General features: G+C 36.7%; 1 protein-coding gene across 2 annotated transcripts in view; it reads left to right on the forward strand.

Moving 5' to 3' along the window:
- Nucleotides 1-14,026, forward strand: part of ATP2A2 (ATPase sarcoplasmic/endoplasmic reticulum Ca2+ transporting 2) — a 49,225-nt gene that overhangs the window by 13,770 nt on the left and 21,429 nt on the right. For both annotated transcript variants that reach the window (XM_054219183.1, XM_054219182.1), the window contains exons 6-7: nt 11,067-11,147; nt 12,990-13,075. In XM_054219183.1, coding sequence (XP_054075158.1) covers nt 11,067-11,147; nt 12,990-13,075 — 167 coding nt within the window. The remainder of the gene's footprint in view (nt 1-11,066; nt 11,148-12,989; nt 13,076-14,026) is intronic.

A 14,026-nucleotide genomic window follows, 5' to 3' on the forward strand; every position in this document is an offset into this window, starting at 1 on the left:
CTGCTGTATGGGAAACTGCAAATAGATAACTATGCAAAGTACGCTTCCTATTTCTCCAGTGTGGACGTTTGAAGTACTGGTCTTAAAAGATTGGACTTTTGCATCAAGCTTTCCAGTAACTTAGATTTGCCCTAAATGGTGTATCTTTATTCGGAAGGAGTGCAAAAATATAACTACTGGATACTTATATGTAAGAGTCTTAACTTTGGCATTTTACTGCATCAACTCCTTCATGTTGGTGATAATGCCACCCCCATAACTTTTTCCTCTAAACAGGACTTGTTAGTGACTTCAGTGTTTCTGATTCCTTCCCAGATAAAATGAGGTGGTTCTTGTTAAGTGCCAGGAGTAATTGCATACTCATATTTTGTAGGTCATAATCAACTGCTAACTAAGTGATTGTTCCTTTGGGAACAATTTAGAGTGTACATCAAACTTTTTCTTTCCACTAGTGTCACTTTGCTTTTAGAGGTGGTAGCGGTCTCAGGAGGAGATAAATATATACCCTTAAACTTGACTATCCTCCTATTTTAATTAGCAGGCAGCGAGAGTATGCACTCAAAATTAAGCTGCTGTTGGCTGTCTGCCCAGCTTTCATTCCTTGAGAAACTTTAACATACGCTGAGCCCTGTCTCGAGCCTCTGTTTTGTGCATAGGATCATTCAGCTACAGCAGCCCCAGCTCAGGTAATTCAGAGTGAGTGTGGATCTCACGAAGGCTGAGACTAGTTTCCTCTTAGCATTTGTCGGTGGAGGACAAGTACGAATACAAAGTGCTGATAGCTGAAATAAAGGGTGAATTATGATACCTTGTCACTTACTCTGCTGTTTTGACTCACTATTACTGCACTTACTGCACTGTACAGTCAAATCTGTGAGTTCTGCAATGAGATTTTGTTTGAGCAGCCGAGGTTTTCTGCGTCCTTTTTGAGGCAAAGGAAACTGTATAAATTACAGATTCTGCAGTAGATGTCTAGTCCGAGTCTTTATTCTGTCTTAAAATGTCAGCAACAAAATGGTAGTTTTGGAAGCAGTTTATATAATGGGAGTATATTGGGGTTGTGTTTTTTTGGTATTTTAAAGCACTATTGGTAGAATTGCAAGTTGATGACTATGTTTTTTGTACTGATTTGGGCTGTCTTGCTAAGGAAAAACACTGGATTTTGCTGCTCTACCAAGTGTCTAGAGCACAGAAAATCTTCTGCTTGATTCTTTGGTATTTTAGAAGAGGTAGAGGTTGTATTTTTATCTTAGAGAAAAAGACAAAGCTAAAGTTGTATATGAAACACCTGGGGGATGTGTGGGCTTTTATTTAGCTTGCTGTATATTGTCAGTATCAAATCAATTACTTGTGCCTTGAGACATCTCTTTAAAAGGCCTGTGAAGGAGAAAATGAATTGGAAATAAACCTCTGACTAGCATACCTATAACATTAGGCTATCTTTAACAAACATTGTATCCTATTTTTCATAGGGTTACTATTGCATTATTTTAAAATCTGCTTGTAGAACAGTGTCTGATAGTCCAACACATGTAGAACTGATTTTTTTTTTTTTTTAAAAAGGACAAACTTAAAAACTAGTATGCTCCCGTAGAGAAGCAAAGATTTTCCAACTCTTACAACTGTCCTTTAAGATAGGTGGTCTAGCTTGTTGACTGACTGTAGAAGCTCATGCTGGTTAAAATACTCACTTAAACTTATATTGGCAAATATAATCAATTGCACCTTCATGTGACGGTAACTAAATGTAAGTCATGTGGATGTTTAATACAGAAATAAGTGCTTCAGCATAATACAAACTCTGATACTGAAACAATAAATTCTAACTTGTAGATAGACAATGATGAAATTTTAATGGTAATCAAACTCAGAAAAGCTACCGAGCAAGTGGAGAAGAGCAATACACTGTGTACCAGCGTTAGTGTCAAGACCTGGAGGTGAGAGAGACTGTGTGCATGCCTGTGCTTCAAGTGTAAGAGTACTGCGATGGCCTTTGACATGGTGTTTGCAAAAAGATGACCATGTAGGGAAGTGACAGAGCACTTCATACTAGGATACATATCTGGGTATGGAATTCTAGGCAAAGTGCCAATGACATTTGTGTGTCCAGGCAAATATCTTTGAACCGAGTGGCATAAATAACCAGGTGATAGGTTTCTCCCCTATGCTGATATCTAATTTTGAACAACTTTCTACAGGTCTTCTATTACGAAATACTTTTATTTAATGCTAAAACAGCTCTGTTAATTTGAAGTAGCTATATGTGGGTCTGACACAGAGAACTCTTTGTTGTAGGAACTGGGAGATACTGCAGTTCAGGGGAAGTGGGGGAATATATTTGCCTCTTTACATTGCAAGAGTTCCCTGAGGATAGGCAGGACTGAACCATATCCAAAATAATTTGATATTTTCAGTAGTTTTGAACCCATTAAAGATAAACCTGGTTGGCTTAGTGCAACCCAAAGACAGTGCAATAATGGTTTTCAGTATTACTTCTTATTCTGGCTCTTTAGGTTATTTGTAGAGTTTGACAGTGTTCATTATATAGACTATTCAGTCTGCCTCGTGGCCTTCTAAAATAAAGCTTCTGGAAGACACTTTCTTTAACTGATCTGTCAGAGGAAATAGATGCTGGTTTACTTGACTTGAAGTAGTAAGTGAAAACCGCAGGTCTGCGTTGTCACCTTGCAGTAAATACGGAGTAACCTGAATTAGGCTGTCCCTCAAGTGGTAGGTAACCTACTGTCTCATGTGTCTCTTGTGGGTCAGTGTGCATACAGGTACTGCAGAAGGCTGGATGAGCAGTTACTGGTCCTTAGGCCTTGTAGCTAACAAATTCAACATAAATGCTGCCCTGAAATTTTGCAGGTGTACTAGCAGACACTGTCGTCCCTGTTTGCTCAGAGACTGTACAGACATGAATTTCTTACCTGTATATGTTTGGAAGACTTTCTTCCATGACCGCTTAAGCAGAGATGGTGGAAAAGATCCTGTACAATCAATGGGAACTCTTTGGGATTAAGTTGGAGTTACAGGTTTGGGATGTATGCCTCAAACTTGCTTGCAGACGTGTGGTGGGCATAGTTCTCAGAACTGCAGTGTATAAGGGTTACCACGCTACATTGTTTGTTTTTTAGAACTGATGAACTGAAAAAAATCCAGATGCTGTCCTCAAATGGCTTTTCAGTTTGCCTGTCTTAAAATGGATTATCGCGCTGCTATAAAAGCTTATTGGAGGATACACTCTAAATTCATTACTAGTGGCTATCTTATTGGATTAAAGACGTCCTTTGTTTTCGTTAAGTTTTTGTTTGCCTTGGTTAAAGCAACATTTTAAATGGAAACGTAAAACGGCATGGCCTTAGTTCTTAGAAGTTTCATATGAAATCCAGTCTGACAAAATGGAATAAACTGGTTGCAAATAACTTATTTTTAAAGAAGAACATTTGGGAACAGAAATGAGCTTTGTTCACTTCTGTTGTATTTTTCTGTCTAAAATGTTCTATTTTAGATACAGAATATCTGACTTTCTGTAATTTAATAAATGAACGTTCGTTGGTTGCAATCTGTAACTGACCAAACTGGAGTTACAGTAGTTCCTCTTTTGCCTGAAGTGCTGAATGACGGTTCTTGTCATCCGTTATTATATCTGTAAGTACTCAGCAGCTTAAAAATAAACACAGAGTTCTCAGAAGCTGTTTCTTATTAAATTAGTGTGTATTCCAGAAGACTTAGTTTTACGTTTATACCTGGCATAAAGTATGCAAGTGCTACTTCCAGAGGCTTTTAATTCTAACTGCAGAGACTTCCTATAGCATAGATGCCTTATAATTAAGGGAAGATAAATTTGGGCGTAAAGAAGATTGGGAAGGAAGATTCTTAAGGTGAATTATGTCAAACTCCAGTGTAGTAACAAAGAGCTACAGGTTCTCCCTGATAGTATAAGCAACGAACATTGATATTGCAGATCTTACTCAAAACCATCTGGGTCCTTGTGCCTGTGTTACTTTTCTAATAACTAGAGTTGATTTTCAGACTCAGTGCTAGAGATGCAAGTTTACTTTTTTGGAAAAGTATTGAGATAGGAGGAAAAAAGATAGTGAAAAAGATGGAGCAAGACTTAAGTCTTAAGAATGGTGACCTGCGGGAGCCTGTCCTAAAAGTGTGCTGCTGAGAGCATCTCTTGACACGGAAACAAAGTTGACTGCAAGTTGTTTGTTGTTTTTTTGTTGTGTTTTTTTTCTTACCTAGTGCAAGTTGACAGGTTTGAATTTTAAAGATTAAGCACGTATTTTGACTTTATGGGGTTTTTTTTTCCCCCCATGAAGTACTGCTTTTGAAAGAGGGGAAAAAATATGAAAGTAAGATTAGTGGTTAATAAATACATGTACCAAATAGTGCATAAATCTGTGGGCTTCAGTGAACACTTTGGCTGTCAAACTAACACACCAGAGTCAGCTTTGAGATAACCAGACACTGAAGTCTGGAGTTACGTGAGGTTCAAGTGAGGGCACAGCCTAAACTTGCGTCACTTTCAACACACATTTGAAAACTTAGGAAACACATCTCCAGTCTTTTCCCAAATCTTGTAGCATTTTCCTCCAGTTGCCAAGCTCCTAAGTAAAAATAGTGAAACTAATTCTGTTTTAATTGTTTGAATTCAGAACATATCTGATGTTCTATACTCTGATTAGAACCAATACTCCAGTGGGTTTTATTATAAGCACAAATAGTACTGAACAAAAGACTTGAACACCAGGATAATGTTCCGTTAATACCGTATCACTCTGGGAAAGCAAGCATTTTAATGGCTAAAGAAAACTTGCACTTGGAGCTATGCTGCACTTCCCGAATTCTTACTGTTTGTTCTTGGGTTACCCAAATGCAGCCTAACATGGAAACGGGACTTCAGCTTTGGTGTGAAGGTGTCATTGCTCTCTACCTGATCTGGCAAAAGTTGAAGGTTAACTTACCGGTTCGTTCTTTCTGCTGTTAGATATTTTTATAGGCAGGGTACCTGTCCACTGGCACATCTTGTTTAATGTTCTGGTGCCCTCTTCAGAGAGAATGAAACTTGGAAGTACATTTCTACAGAACGAGAAGAAATAAAATAGGAGTGATTCAAGTGTTATGTACTGTGTAATACAGTATATAAATTTTTCTCAATATAACCCTCTGTTCTGACTTTAAAATATTTTGCTCCCAGAAAGCTAAGCTTTTTCTGTATTTCTGGTTTGCATTGATAACACAATCTGTCTAAGTGCTTTGTCTGTCTTTTCTTTTTTTAAACTTCTGCCTCTCGCAGTTCTTAGGTAGCATAGTCATGCTTTTGCATACGCTGCACAGTAAACTCTGTGGATTTTTTTTCTGTCTGGCCAGAATGCAGAACAGCATATGATAGAGAAGGCTATTTCATTAACGTTGTCTAATCTGTCGCATGCATCCTAAATGCAAGGAGTGAATGTATTAAAATGTCTTGTTCTGTCATCTTGTCAGTAAAAGAAAATGCTGTTTTACTGGTATGGTAAAAACTTACACTTTTTTTTTTTAAAAAAACTTAATACTTATTTTCTTGCTGGAAAATAAATCTACCTTACTGGTTTGGATTGGAAACTCAGACTTAAAATATATTTCATAGTCACTTTTTCTAATTTTGACAATTTGACGCTCTTGGCCTTGTATGAAAGCGTAGATGTACTTTATCTTCCTGTTTTGTAAAGTTTCTGATTTTTGGTAGCATTTTATTATACCCTGTTCAGGAAGTGTTAAATACTTAAAACCTGTTACTACGGAAGAAAAATTAAGTTTCTCATGGTCTAAGGAAATCAAACACAATAGGAAGACGAGATTGTATGCATGCAAGGGGGGAAGAGGAGCTAAGCTGAGCTTGTGTTAAGGAAGTTTAATATAAAAAGCAGTTGTGCTGCAACAGCTATACTTTTTAATAGAAAGCAGTCCATTCTGTTCAGATGTAGTGTTATTTTAAGCCTCCTGATTTCAATTCTTAAACCTTAAGGGGATGCTCATACTGCACGTAGGAAGTTTCAGTTGCCTCAGTTTATTAGGAAATATTCACACAATGGTATGTCCTCTAATTTACAAGGATAAGAAACTTATTTTGGGGCAAGAGAGAGGACTTTGAAATTACCGACTCTTAAAGAGGCTAAAGATCTCATTAGGAAAAGTGGTTTAAATAACTGTACCTGTAATAATATGTGATGTTGAAACAGTTAAAATAGTTGCTAACACTTAATGGGGTGGGCGTTGTTCTTGTTTTTTGTTTTGTTTTTTTTTTTTTTTTGAAAAAGAATTAATACTTACTCCTTTTCCCTTTTGATGATAAGAACCCATGCATAGTGCATTTTGAATCAGGTGTTTTAATAACAGTGTGGTAAGTTATATCTGCAAATTTGTTAGTGTTTCTACCCTAGCCTGATGAAACTAGAGCATCCTAATAAAGCAGGAAAAAGACCATAGAGTCTTAAAAATCAAAATACATGGAATGTCTCAACAATGAACCTCAATAGGTTAAGATGCTTAAAAGGGTGGAAACGACACAATTTTATATTATTTTTTCTCTTTTTTTGTCCTCTCCATTTGGTGTTTTTTGTAAGTTGTTTTTGGAATGTTTTTATTCCATTTCAGGAACTGTTTGTGTTCCTGAATTGTTCAACCATATGTTGAAATAGTATCCCAGTTCTTCAGAACTTGCCTAAAAAAAAAAAAAGTTATGAACTTGGACAACAGTGGCAAAATAGTTTAGAGCTGTACTAATAATCTTTATTGCAAAAGTCCAGTTCCAGCCCCAGTCTGCTGAAAGCAGATATAGGTCAACACTAGCTTTGGTTAATGATAAATATAAATAAGAAAGTGCTAGGTCTATGTTGCATATGAAGAACCATTCTGACTTCTACAGGAAAAATTACTTCCATTTACTGTGATCACTTAGATGGGCTTTTTCCAAACAGATCACTTTCTTTCCTAACAAGACGAATTCTTCTTGTAACACTTATATTAACATAAAAACAAAGCAAGTCTTTTCACTTTCTGTAAGGTAGCTGTCTGTAAACCTCCTGTTAGCAAGTCTTCAGTTGCAGAGGGATCAGAGGCAGTTAACAGAGCTGATAATGATGTTCAAAGTACGCGTTTAAAGTAGTAGGGGTTTTTCTGAGGACTCTTTTATATCATAGTGGCTCTTTGGGGGCAAAGTTAATATTGCTTCCTGAGCCTACCATCGCTGACAATTTTGGTTAAAAGATTTAGAACATCATTTGAGACTTGGAAGATAAGTACGGTCCTGTTGCAGTCTAACGTTCTCTGTTGATACCCAGATGTACCTGAAAATATAACAGGGACTGAAATCCACACAAGTTTAATAGTTTATTTTCCCTCCAGCTTTGCTGTTCATAGAACATGTGCCCCGTCACTTCTGCCTGTCTTCCTGGGCTGCTTAAATCACCAGCTGTCATTTAAGTATTAAATTTGGACTAACATTGCTTAATATATTGTATATTTTTGGAGGCTTTAATCACCTCTTCCAAGGTAACTTCACAAATTGCATAGGGCAGTCTGTATGCTGGATTGTTCTCTGGAGACTTTTGTTCATGAGGAAGCCCCTTCATGGGGAACTGCAGTTATTTCTGCAAATGCACCCGTTTTGCTTGATGTGCTGTGTTATAAGTAGAGTTATATTGCACTGACAACTGAACGTATTTGTAAATGACTGTACATACGGAGTGGAGATTGACCTATAACATTGCCACAGCACTGGGAGGAGTAAGATAAGATGGGGTGAGCTTTGAACTGGAGAAGAAAGGCTAAGTATAATCAGTGGGAGCCTTGGCAAGATAACATTGCTGGTTATTTACAGACAGGTGAAGAGCTCGGTATTTTCAGATATTCAATTGTCTGTATTTTCAGTGAAGGCATATGGCTTGTTTAAAAGAATTGTCATAAACTTTAAATTCATCTTACAATTAAATGCCGCTCCAGTTTCTATCAAGGAGTGGAAACTGTAAATCATCTGCTTTGGTATAGATTCATGCACAGTTAAATAAAAAGGGTTGGTTTGTGGTGGTGGTTTTTGTTGGGTTTTTTACCCCCTTACAGGACCCAGGTTGTTTTTAAATAGACTCCTTTATTGTGTGCTGAAGTTCAGTATTAAAATTCTAAAATAGTATTTTGTGCATGAATAGAAGGATTCTATGAATAAAGCTGTAATGATATGAACCAAATCCTGCTCTTGCTCTTCCAAGAAGCAGTCAATTTTATGGTTAGAAGGGTTGTTTTAATCAGTAGTTAATGATTTGTTATTTTAGATGTAAAACTGTGGGATTATATCTATATCCAGACTGTAGCAGCTTTGTACTGGGCAATGCAAATACATATTCACCTTCTAACTTCTTGTATTTCAAGCCTTACTAGTACTGGTTCTGTGGACTGAAATGTAATTGAATTTTAAACCCACCCCCCCCCCCCCAAAAAAAAAAAACAACCCAAAAAACAACAAACAAAAAAAAAACCACAGCCACCACGACACCCCCCCCATTGTCTTTCCTGTGTTAAAGTATATGGAATAAAGCCTTCTACTTGTAGATGAGATCTGCCCTAGACTGCTCACTAAAAATTTCCTGTGGGTTCCTATCTATCATAGGATGATTTCCTATCTATATTCGGTTTCAGTTGTGCTCATGGAAGTATATTCAAGGCTATAAATGACTTGGTGTCATAGCTGTTATTTTGCAAAGAGATGCTTAAAATAGCTCTGTAATTGACCCTGATGTACAGCTTTCCTGCCTATTGGAAATTCCTTGAATATTTTACTACAGCCTTCTCAGAGAGGGTGAGTGAATAATGTGTCTTGTCTTAAATGGCTGAGATAAACTTAGAAAGCTGCAGTATCATAATAAATTTAACACTTCAGTTCTGGTGATTCAGGCAATTGATAATGGTAGTAGTAGTTTTGTGGAAATACTGATGCTCAAATATCAATAGTCTACTTGAGCAGGAGTCTCTCCTAGTACTTCAGATCTTGTGAATGCTGTGTTTGAGTTTGAACAACTTACAGCTGTTCCGAAGAAGTAGGTTGGAAAACTACTTGTAAACTTTGCCATATGTTCTGTCCAGTTACTCGAGTATTTTAAAATAATTTTTTAACAGCTTCTTTTCGTGTTATGGGATGATTAAGCCTTGAACAGTGTTGTCAAATGCGGTAGTGTATTTGAGTTGGCTGTTGTCTTCCAGCTGCTTTAAGTACTTTGAAAATGTTTATGCAGATTGACAGGCGTTACACTGCATTGCACTGAGGTATTAGCCTGTTGGTCAGTGAGAGCTGAAAACCAGCTGCTACTATATGTCTGCATATAAACCTCCTCATGACATCAGAAGAGCGTATTGAATAGTTTTGCCATTTTTGGCCTGGGTCACCATTTGTCTAATGCTATTTTTTCTTGCTGCTCAAGGGCATTGTGGCTTAAATTAGTTTTCATGTGCTATAATGATGCAAAAAGGGAATTTGTGGCTCCTTATTGGATCCCTTCATATATGTATGCTTACAAAAACACATGTCTAAACACAAGACAAGCAAAGCTACGCAATCTTTCATTGACTTTAACCAGGACAGGATTTCTTTGACCTTAGTCATCTGCAAGTTTACTTAACATTTGAAGTAGCGCTTAATTCTCCTCTTCAGCATTTTGTTCCATAGTTCTTTGCGAGTGGCTGTACGTTCTGAGGCTATAACAGCACTGCAGACTTTTTTCATGGTATTGTTTGTTAATGTGCATTATTGCTGTTAGTTGCATAAGCAGTTCCTGCAGGACTTGCAGCTTGTTTTAATTTTACTGCAGGGACACAGAGTCCATCTACTGAGAAGATCAGCTCGCTTTAGCTGGATTCTCCCATCTTTCTTTGCATTATTTTATAATGAAAAGGAAGTTGACAGTTGAATGCTTGCACTGCTAAATTACATGAGGAATGTCTGATTATATGCATTCATTACCAATATTGACCTGCAGAATGTAGAGCCCCCCCACATGAGTCAGAAACGTGACTCTCATTAATATGCTTTAGCAAGTTAATTTGCATGCAGCCATTTATTTGCAGTAGTCACAAAATGGCGGAGCTTTAGTTCTCTTTTAAAAAAACTAGGAAAAGCTTGATAAGAGAAAGTAGGAAGGTGGAAGAATTAATTCTGGGATGAGAGAGATGCTGGAGCTAAACTGGCCACACAGCTCTGGCAACTGACTTCATTACGCTCTGCCATCTTTAGGAGTGTGCTGTTAATTTGGTGTTCAGACACTTGCTAGTGAACATTTTTTGGTTGGTTTGGATTTTTTTTTTCCTCCACTGTTGTCTTTTGCAAAGTAGAAATACATGTGACAAGATAAACAGAGTCTTGCGGAAAATTTTAACTGGGGTATGGATTGTGGTATGTTTAATACAGTAGCACTACTGAAAAATAAAGCTAGTGTATGATCTGAAATTAACTTCCAACTCTGAAACATCTGGCAGTATTTAAAGTATAACATCAAAAGAGGGATTTGCAGAAGCATATTATTCACACAATTGGTGCCAAAGAGAAGGAAAGTACAACTTTTAGTTTCTAAATAAATAAATGTGGATAACATTCTGATTGTTGGAGAGCAGAAGTCTGACTTTGGGCATAGAGAAACCAACCAGAAGACTTTCCAGGACAGTTGTTCTGAAAAGGAAACTTGATTCACCTTAGCTAGGGGTTTTGGTTGTTTATAAATACTTATTCTGAAATTGATATCTTTCTCTTGATGTTTTCCCTTTGCTGTCAAGTGGTAGTCATGTGATGAGAAAAACAATGCAGTGATTTACAACTTCTTTCTCTGAGGTTAGGTTAAATTGCTGAAGTGTATTAGATACTCAGAAAATAGGAGTATTGCAAACCACAAAAGCAGTAGTAAGCTGTTAGTAACCTTAGTCATCTGAACAGTTACTGGAAAATTGTTTTCCTGGCTGACAGAGGTAATAGTACGCTTGGTTAGAAATCTCTCAAATAACAAAATTATAACTTTGTGTTGTTCACTTCTTTGTAGTTGGAGACAAGGTTCCTGCTGATATAAGAATTACTTCTATCAAATCTACAACTCTAAGGGTAGACCAGTCAATTCTCACAGGTATAATTTCTGTGAATTTTGGATAATTATGTGCGTAATTGAAAGTGCCTTTTCACCATTTGTTTAGAGTAATCCATTAGAAACAAGCCTGTAGCTGTTCAAGTACTATGTTGCATTCAAGTGCAGTAAACTTTTGATCTAGTAACTTAACTGTTAGAGTGGCTGAATGCGTTGCTTCATTGTTGGCTTTACGTCTTCTCTTCAGTGGGATGAACGTTCTTACTGAGACTTGCAATGCTTTTTGGTCATACATCCCCCCCACCCCCAGAGACAAACACAAGTAACTTGTGGGGAAACTAAAATAAAGTTAAGATTCTTTTTTTTTATTCTAGTTTATGCAGCCTTCTACGTTCGAATGTCTTGTCACTGCTCAAATATGAAAAGTATAGAAATCTTACGAAATGTATTCCATAACAGTTACCTATTTTTCTCTCACAATAAGGGAATAACTTTTGAAAAACGGGCAGCTTTTAAACTGCTGTTACTAAAGACTCAGTACACTAAAGCCTTATTTGCTGAAATTCTGTGCACGCACATTCATGTGTTTTCTGGTACCAGCTCTCTAGTGCAGGAGCTATATTTAGAGTACTTTTCAGATTTGTTGAAAACAAAACAAAGTAGCAGTACTTCTGAATATAGGAAAGAAGCTAGGAGTCAACCAAGCATGCTATAACAGTTTTCTTTCAGCTGGAACATGAAGATCTGTCTGCCTGTTTTGGTAGCATAAATTAATGTTAACTACCTTGGAGTTTTAAGACAGTGAAGTATTCATAAGAAACCTATTTTTGATTCTGAAATCTGTCTTGAAACAGGCCCCAAAGTTCTGAGTACAGATCCTGAATAGTACAGAACTGATCAAGCTTACTTATGTTTGGCATAAGAAAACGTAGGCACTCCATGTTTGACAAGCTATCAGAACTAAGTAGAAGAAGAAATCCACCATAAGCCTATATAAAGGGAATAATTCCTTGTCTTTGTTTAAATAGCAGAATTATCTTTTTTTTAAAGAAAACCTTTTCTGTTTTCAGCCTATTTTAAGTTGATGCTTGAGTCTCCTAACTAATAAATAGGACTGAAGTCTAAGATGCTACTTAACAAAGCTTTTAAAAGTAGGAGGTTTTGGCTCTCTTGACCTTACAAAAAGTAGTGTGCTCTTAGCTTCAGTCACTGAGTAACCACCTTGTGAAATCTGATGTAGTAATTAACACCTGTTTTTATAGAAAAGAAACCTTTCTATACCTGTGTGACATGTTTATAGAAATTGATGTATTTAAGCTCTTTATGGAAGAGTTCTCTGAAGACTTCCATCTAAAAGAGTTCACTAACACGTGGCTGCATGACACTTAAAAAAAAAAATAAATAAAAAAAAAAAGAAGGTCTGCCAGTATAACTGTAATCTGTTCCATCACAGATGTATAGCCGTGGTGACATCTAATTATTTAAATGAGAACATACCTCTTCAGTGCACAGAGAACAGAAGTGTTCGTCACTGTATGAGAAGCACACAAAATCTCATTTGTGCAGTAGGTCTTGCTATGTTAAATACCAGCTGCTCACTTTTCTTGTTCTGTAAAAGACGTGGTGTATGCTTCATTCATTCTAAGTATATTAAATGTTTAATTTAATCCTTTCCTATTGTCATTAAAAGACAGACATTCGGTTTTTTTGGTCAGCTGAAATACTTCCTGTTTCACTTAAGCAATTAAATAAAATAATTTGAGAAAAGAAATTTGACATCTTAAAATAAAATTTTAGGACTGAAGATTGTAACTTTTCGATTCCCTACAGGACTCAAGATGGTACATGTATAATCTCTCCTTAAAACTGGTATCTTTATTTTAGGTGAATCTGTGTCTGTTATTAAGCACACTGACCCTGTGCCTGATCCTCGTGCTGTAAACCAAGACAAGAAGAACATGCTTTTTTCTGTAAGTTACTTGTTTTGAGATTTCCAAAGGTTTTATAAAATAATACTGAAGCTGATGAACAAAAATGTGCAGAACTTCAGGTCTTCACCTAAAAGCTGTATGACTTCTTTGCTGTGTTCTCCATACGCATCTATGTACATGTCTCCATGTACATCAAACTAAACGAATTAAAAATTAGAAGTAATTTCTAATAAAAGCTGTCCTCAGGGAAAGTGCTTGTTGAAACCAGTTTATATGAGGAGATTTTTATTTTTTTTCCTTCACAAGAAAGTCTTGAAGGCTGGAGCACACGCACTTTTAAAGTGCTTCTACACTATGTTTCTGAAGTAATAGTTCTTAAGACTGATAGGAATGCCCACACGAATTTTGGTATTGGGTGGCTAAAATGGAGAACTAGCTTTCTATATAGGCATGAAACAGTTTTTTCAAATTTGTTTAAAGGAAGCATTGAATGCATTTCAGATAACAAAGTAACAATTCTCTTATTGTTGGTAGGCTCCTTGAGAAAGAACAGCTAGCTTTTTCTACGTGTTAAGTATGTTCACACAGGGAGCCCCACAGAACACAGCTGTTACTCATAGTAAATAATATTAAATCTGGCAAAATACAATCCTAATTAAAAAAGAAAGGGAGAACACAGGTAAGATTCCAGTTGAAATACATACTGCTCACTCAGCAGCTGAGTTTGACTGTGCTGCTTGTAATAGATCAGTACTGATGCATTTTGAGCCCATTCTGTAAGCAGAAATTCTACGCTGGAGTAGCCTCTTACAGATATTGGGGGAATGTCATTCTCTTCCTCTTCCCATTTTTCCGTAGCCTAGCTGAAACACGGTGTGGACTTGTGTAAGGTGGTCTTTGTTAAATTTGGAAAAAAAAACCCAAAACAAACAAAAAACTACCACCAAAACCTGTTTATAGATTGACTACAACTGTTCTCTTCCCTTTTCT

This window comes from Rissa tridactyla, chromosome 13 (genome assembly GCF_028500815.1).
Source record: "Rissa tridactyla isolate bRisTri1 chromosome 13, bRisTri1.patW.cur.20221130, whole genome shotgun sequence".
In the NCBI taxonomy this organism is placed as follows: Eukaryota; Metazoa; Chordata; class Aves; order Charadriiformes; family Laridae; genus Rissa; species Rissa tridactyla.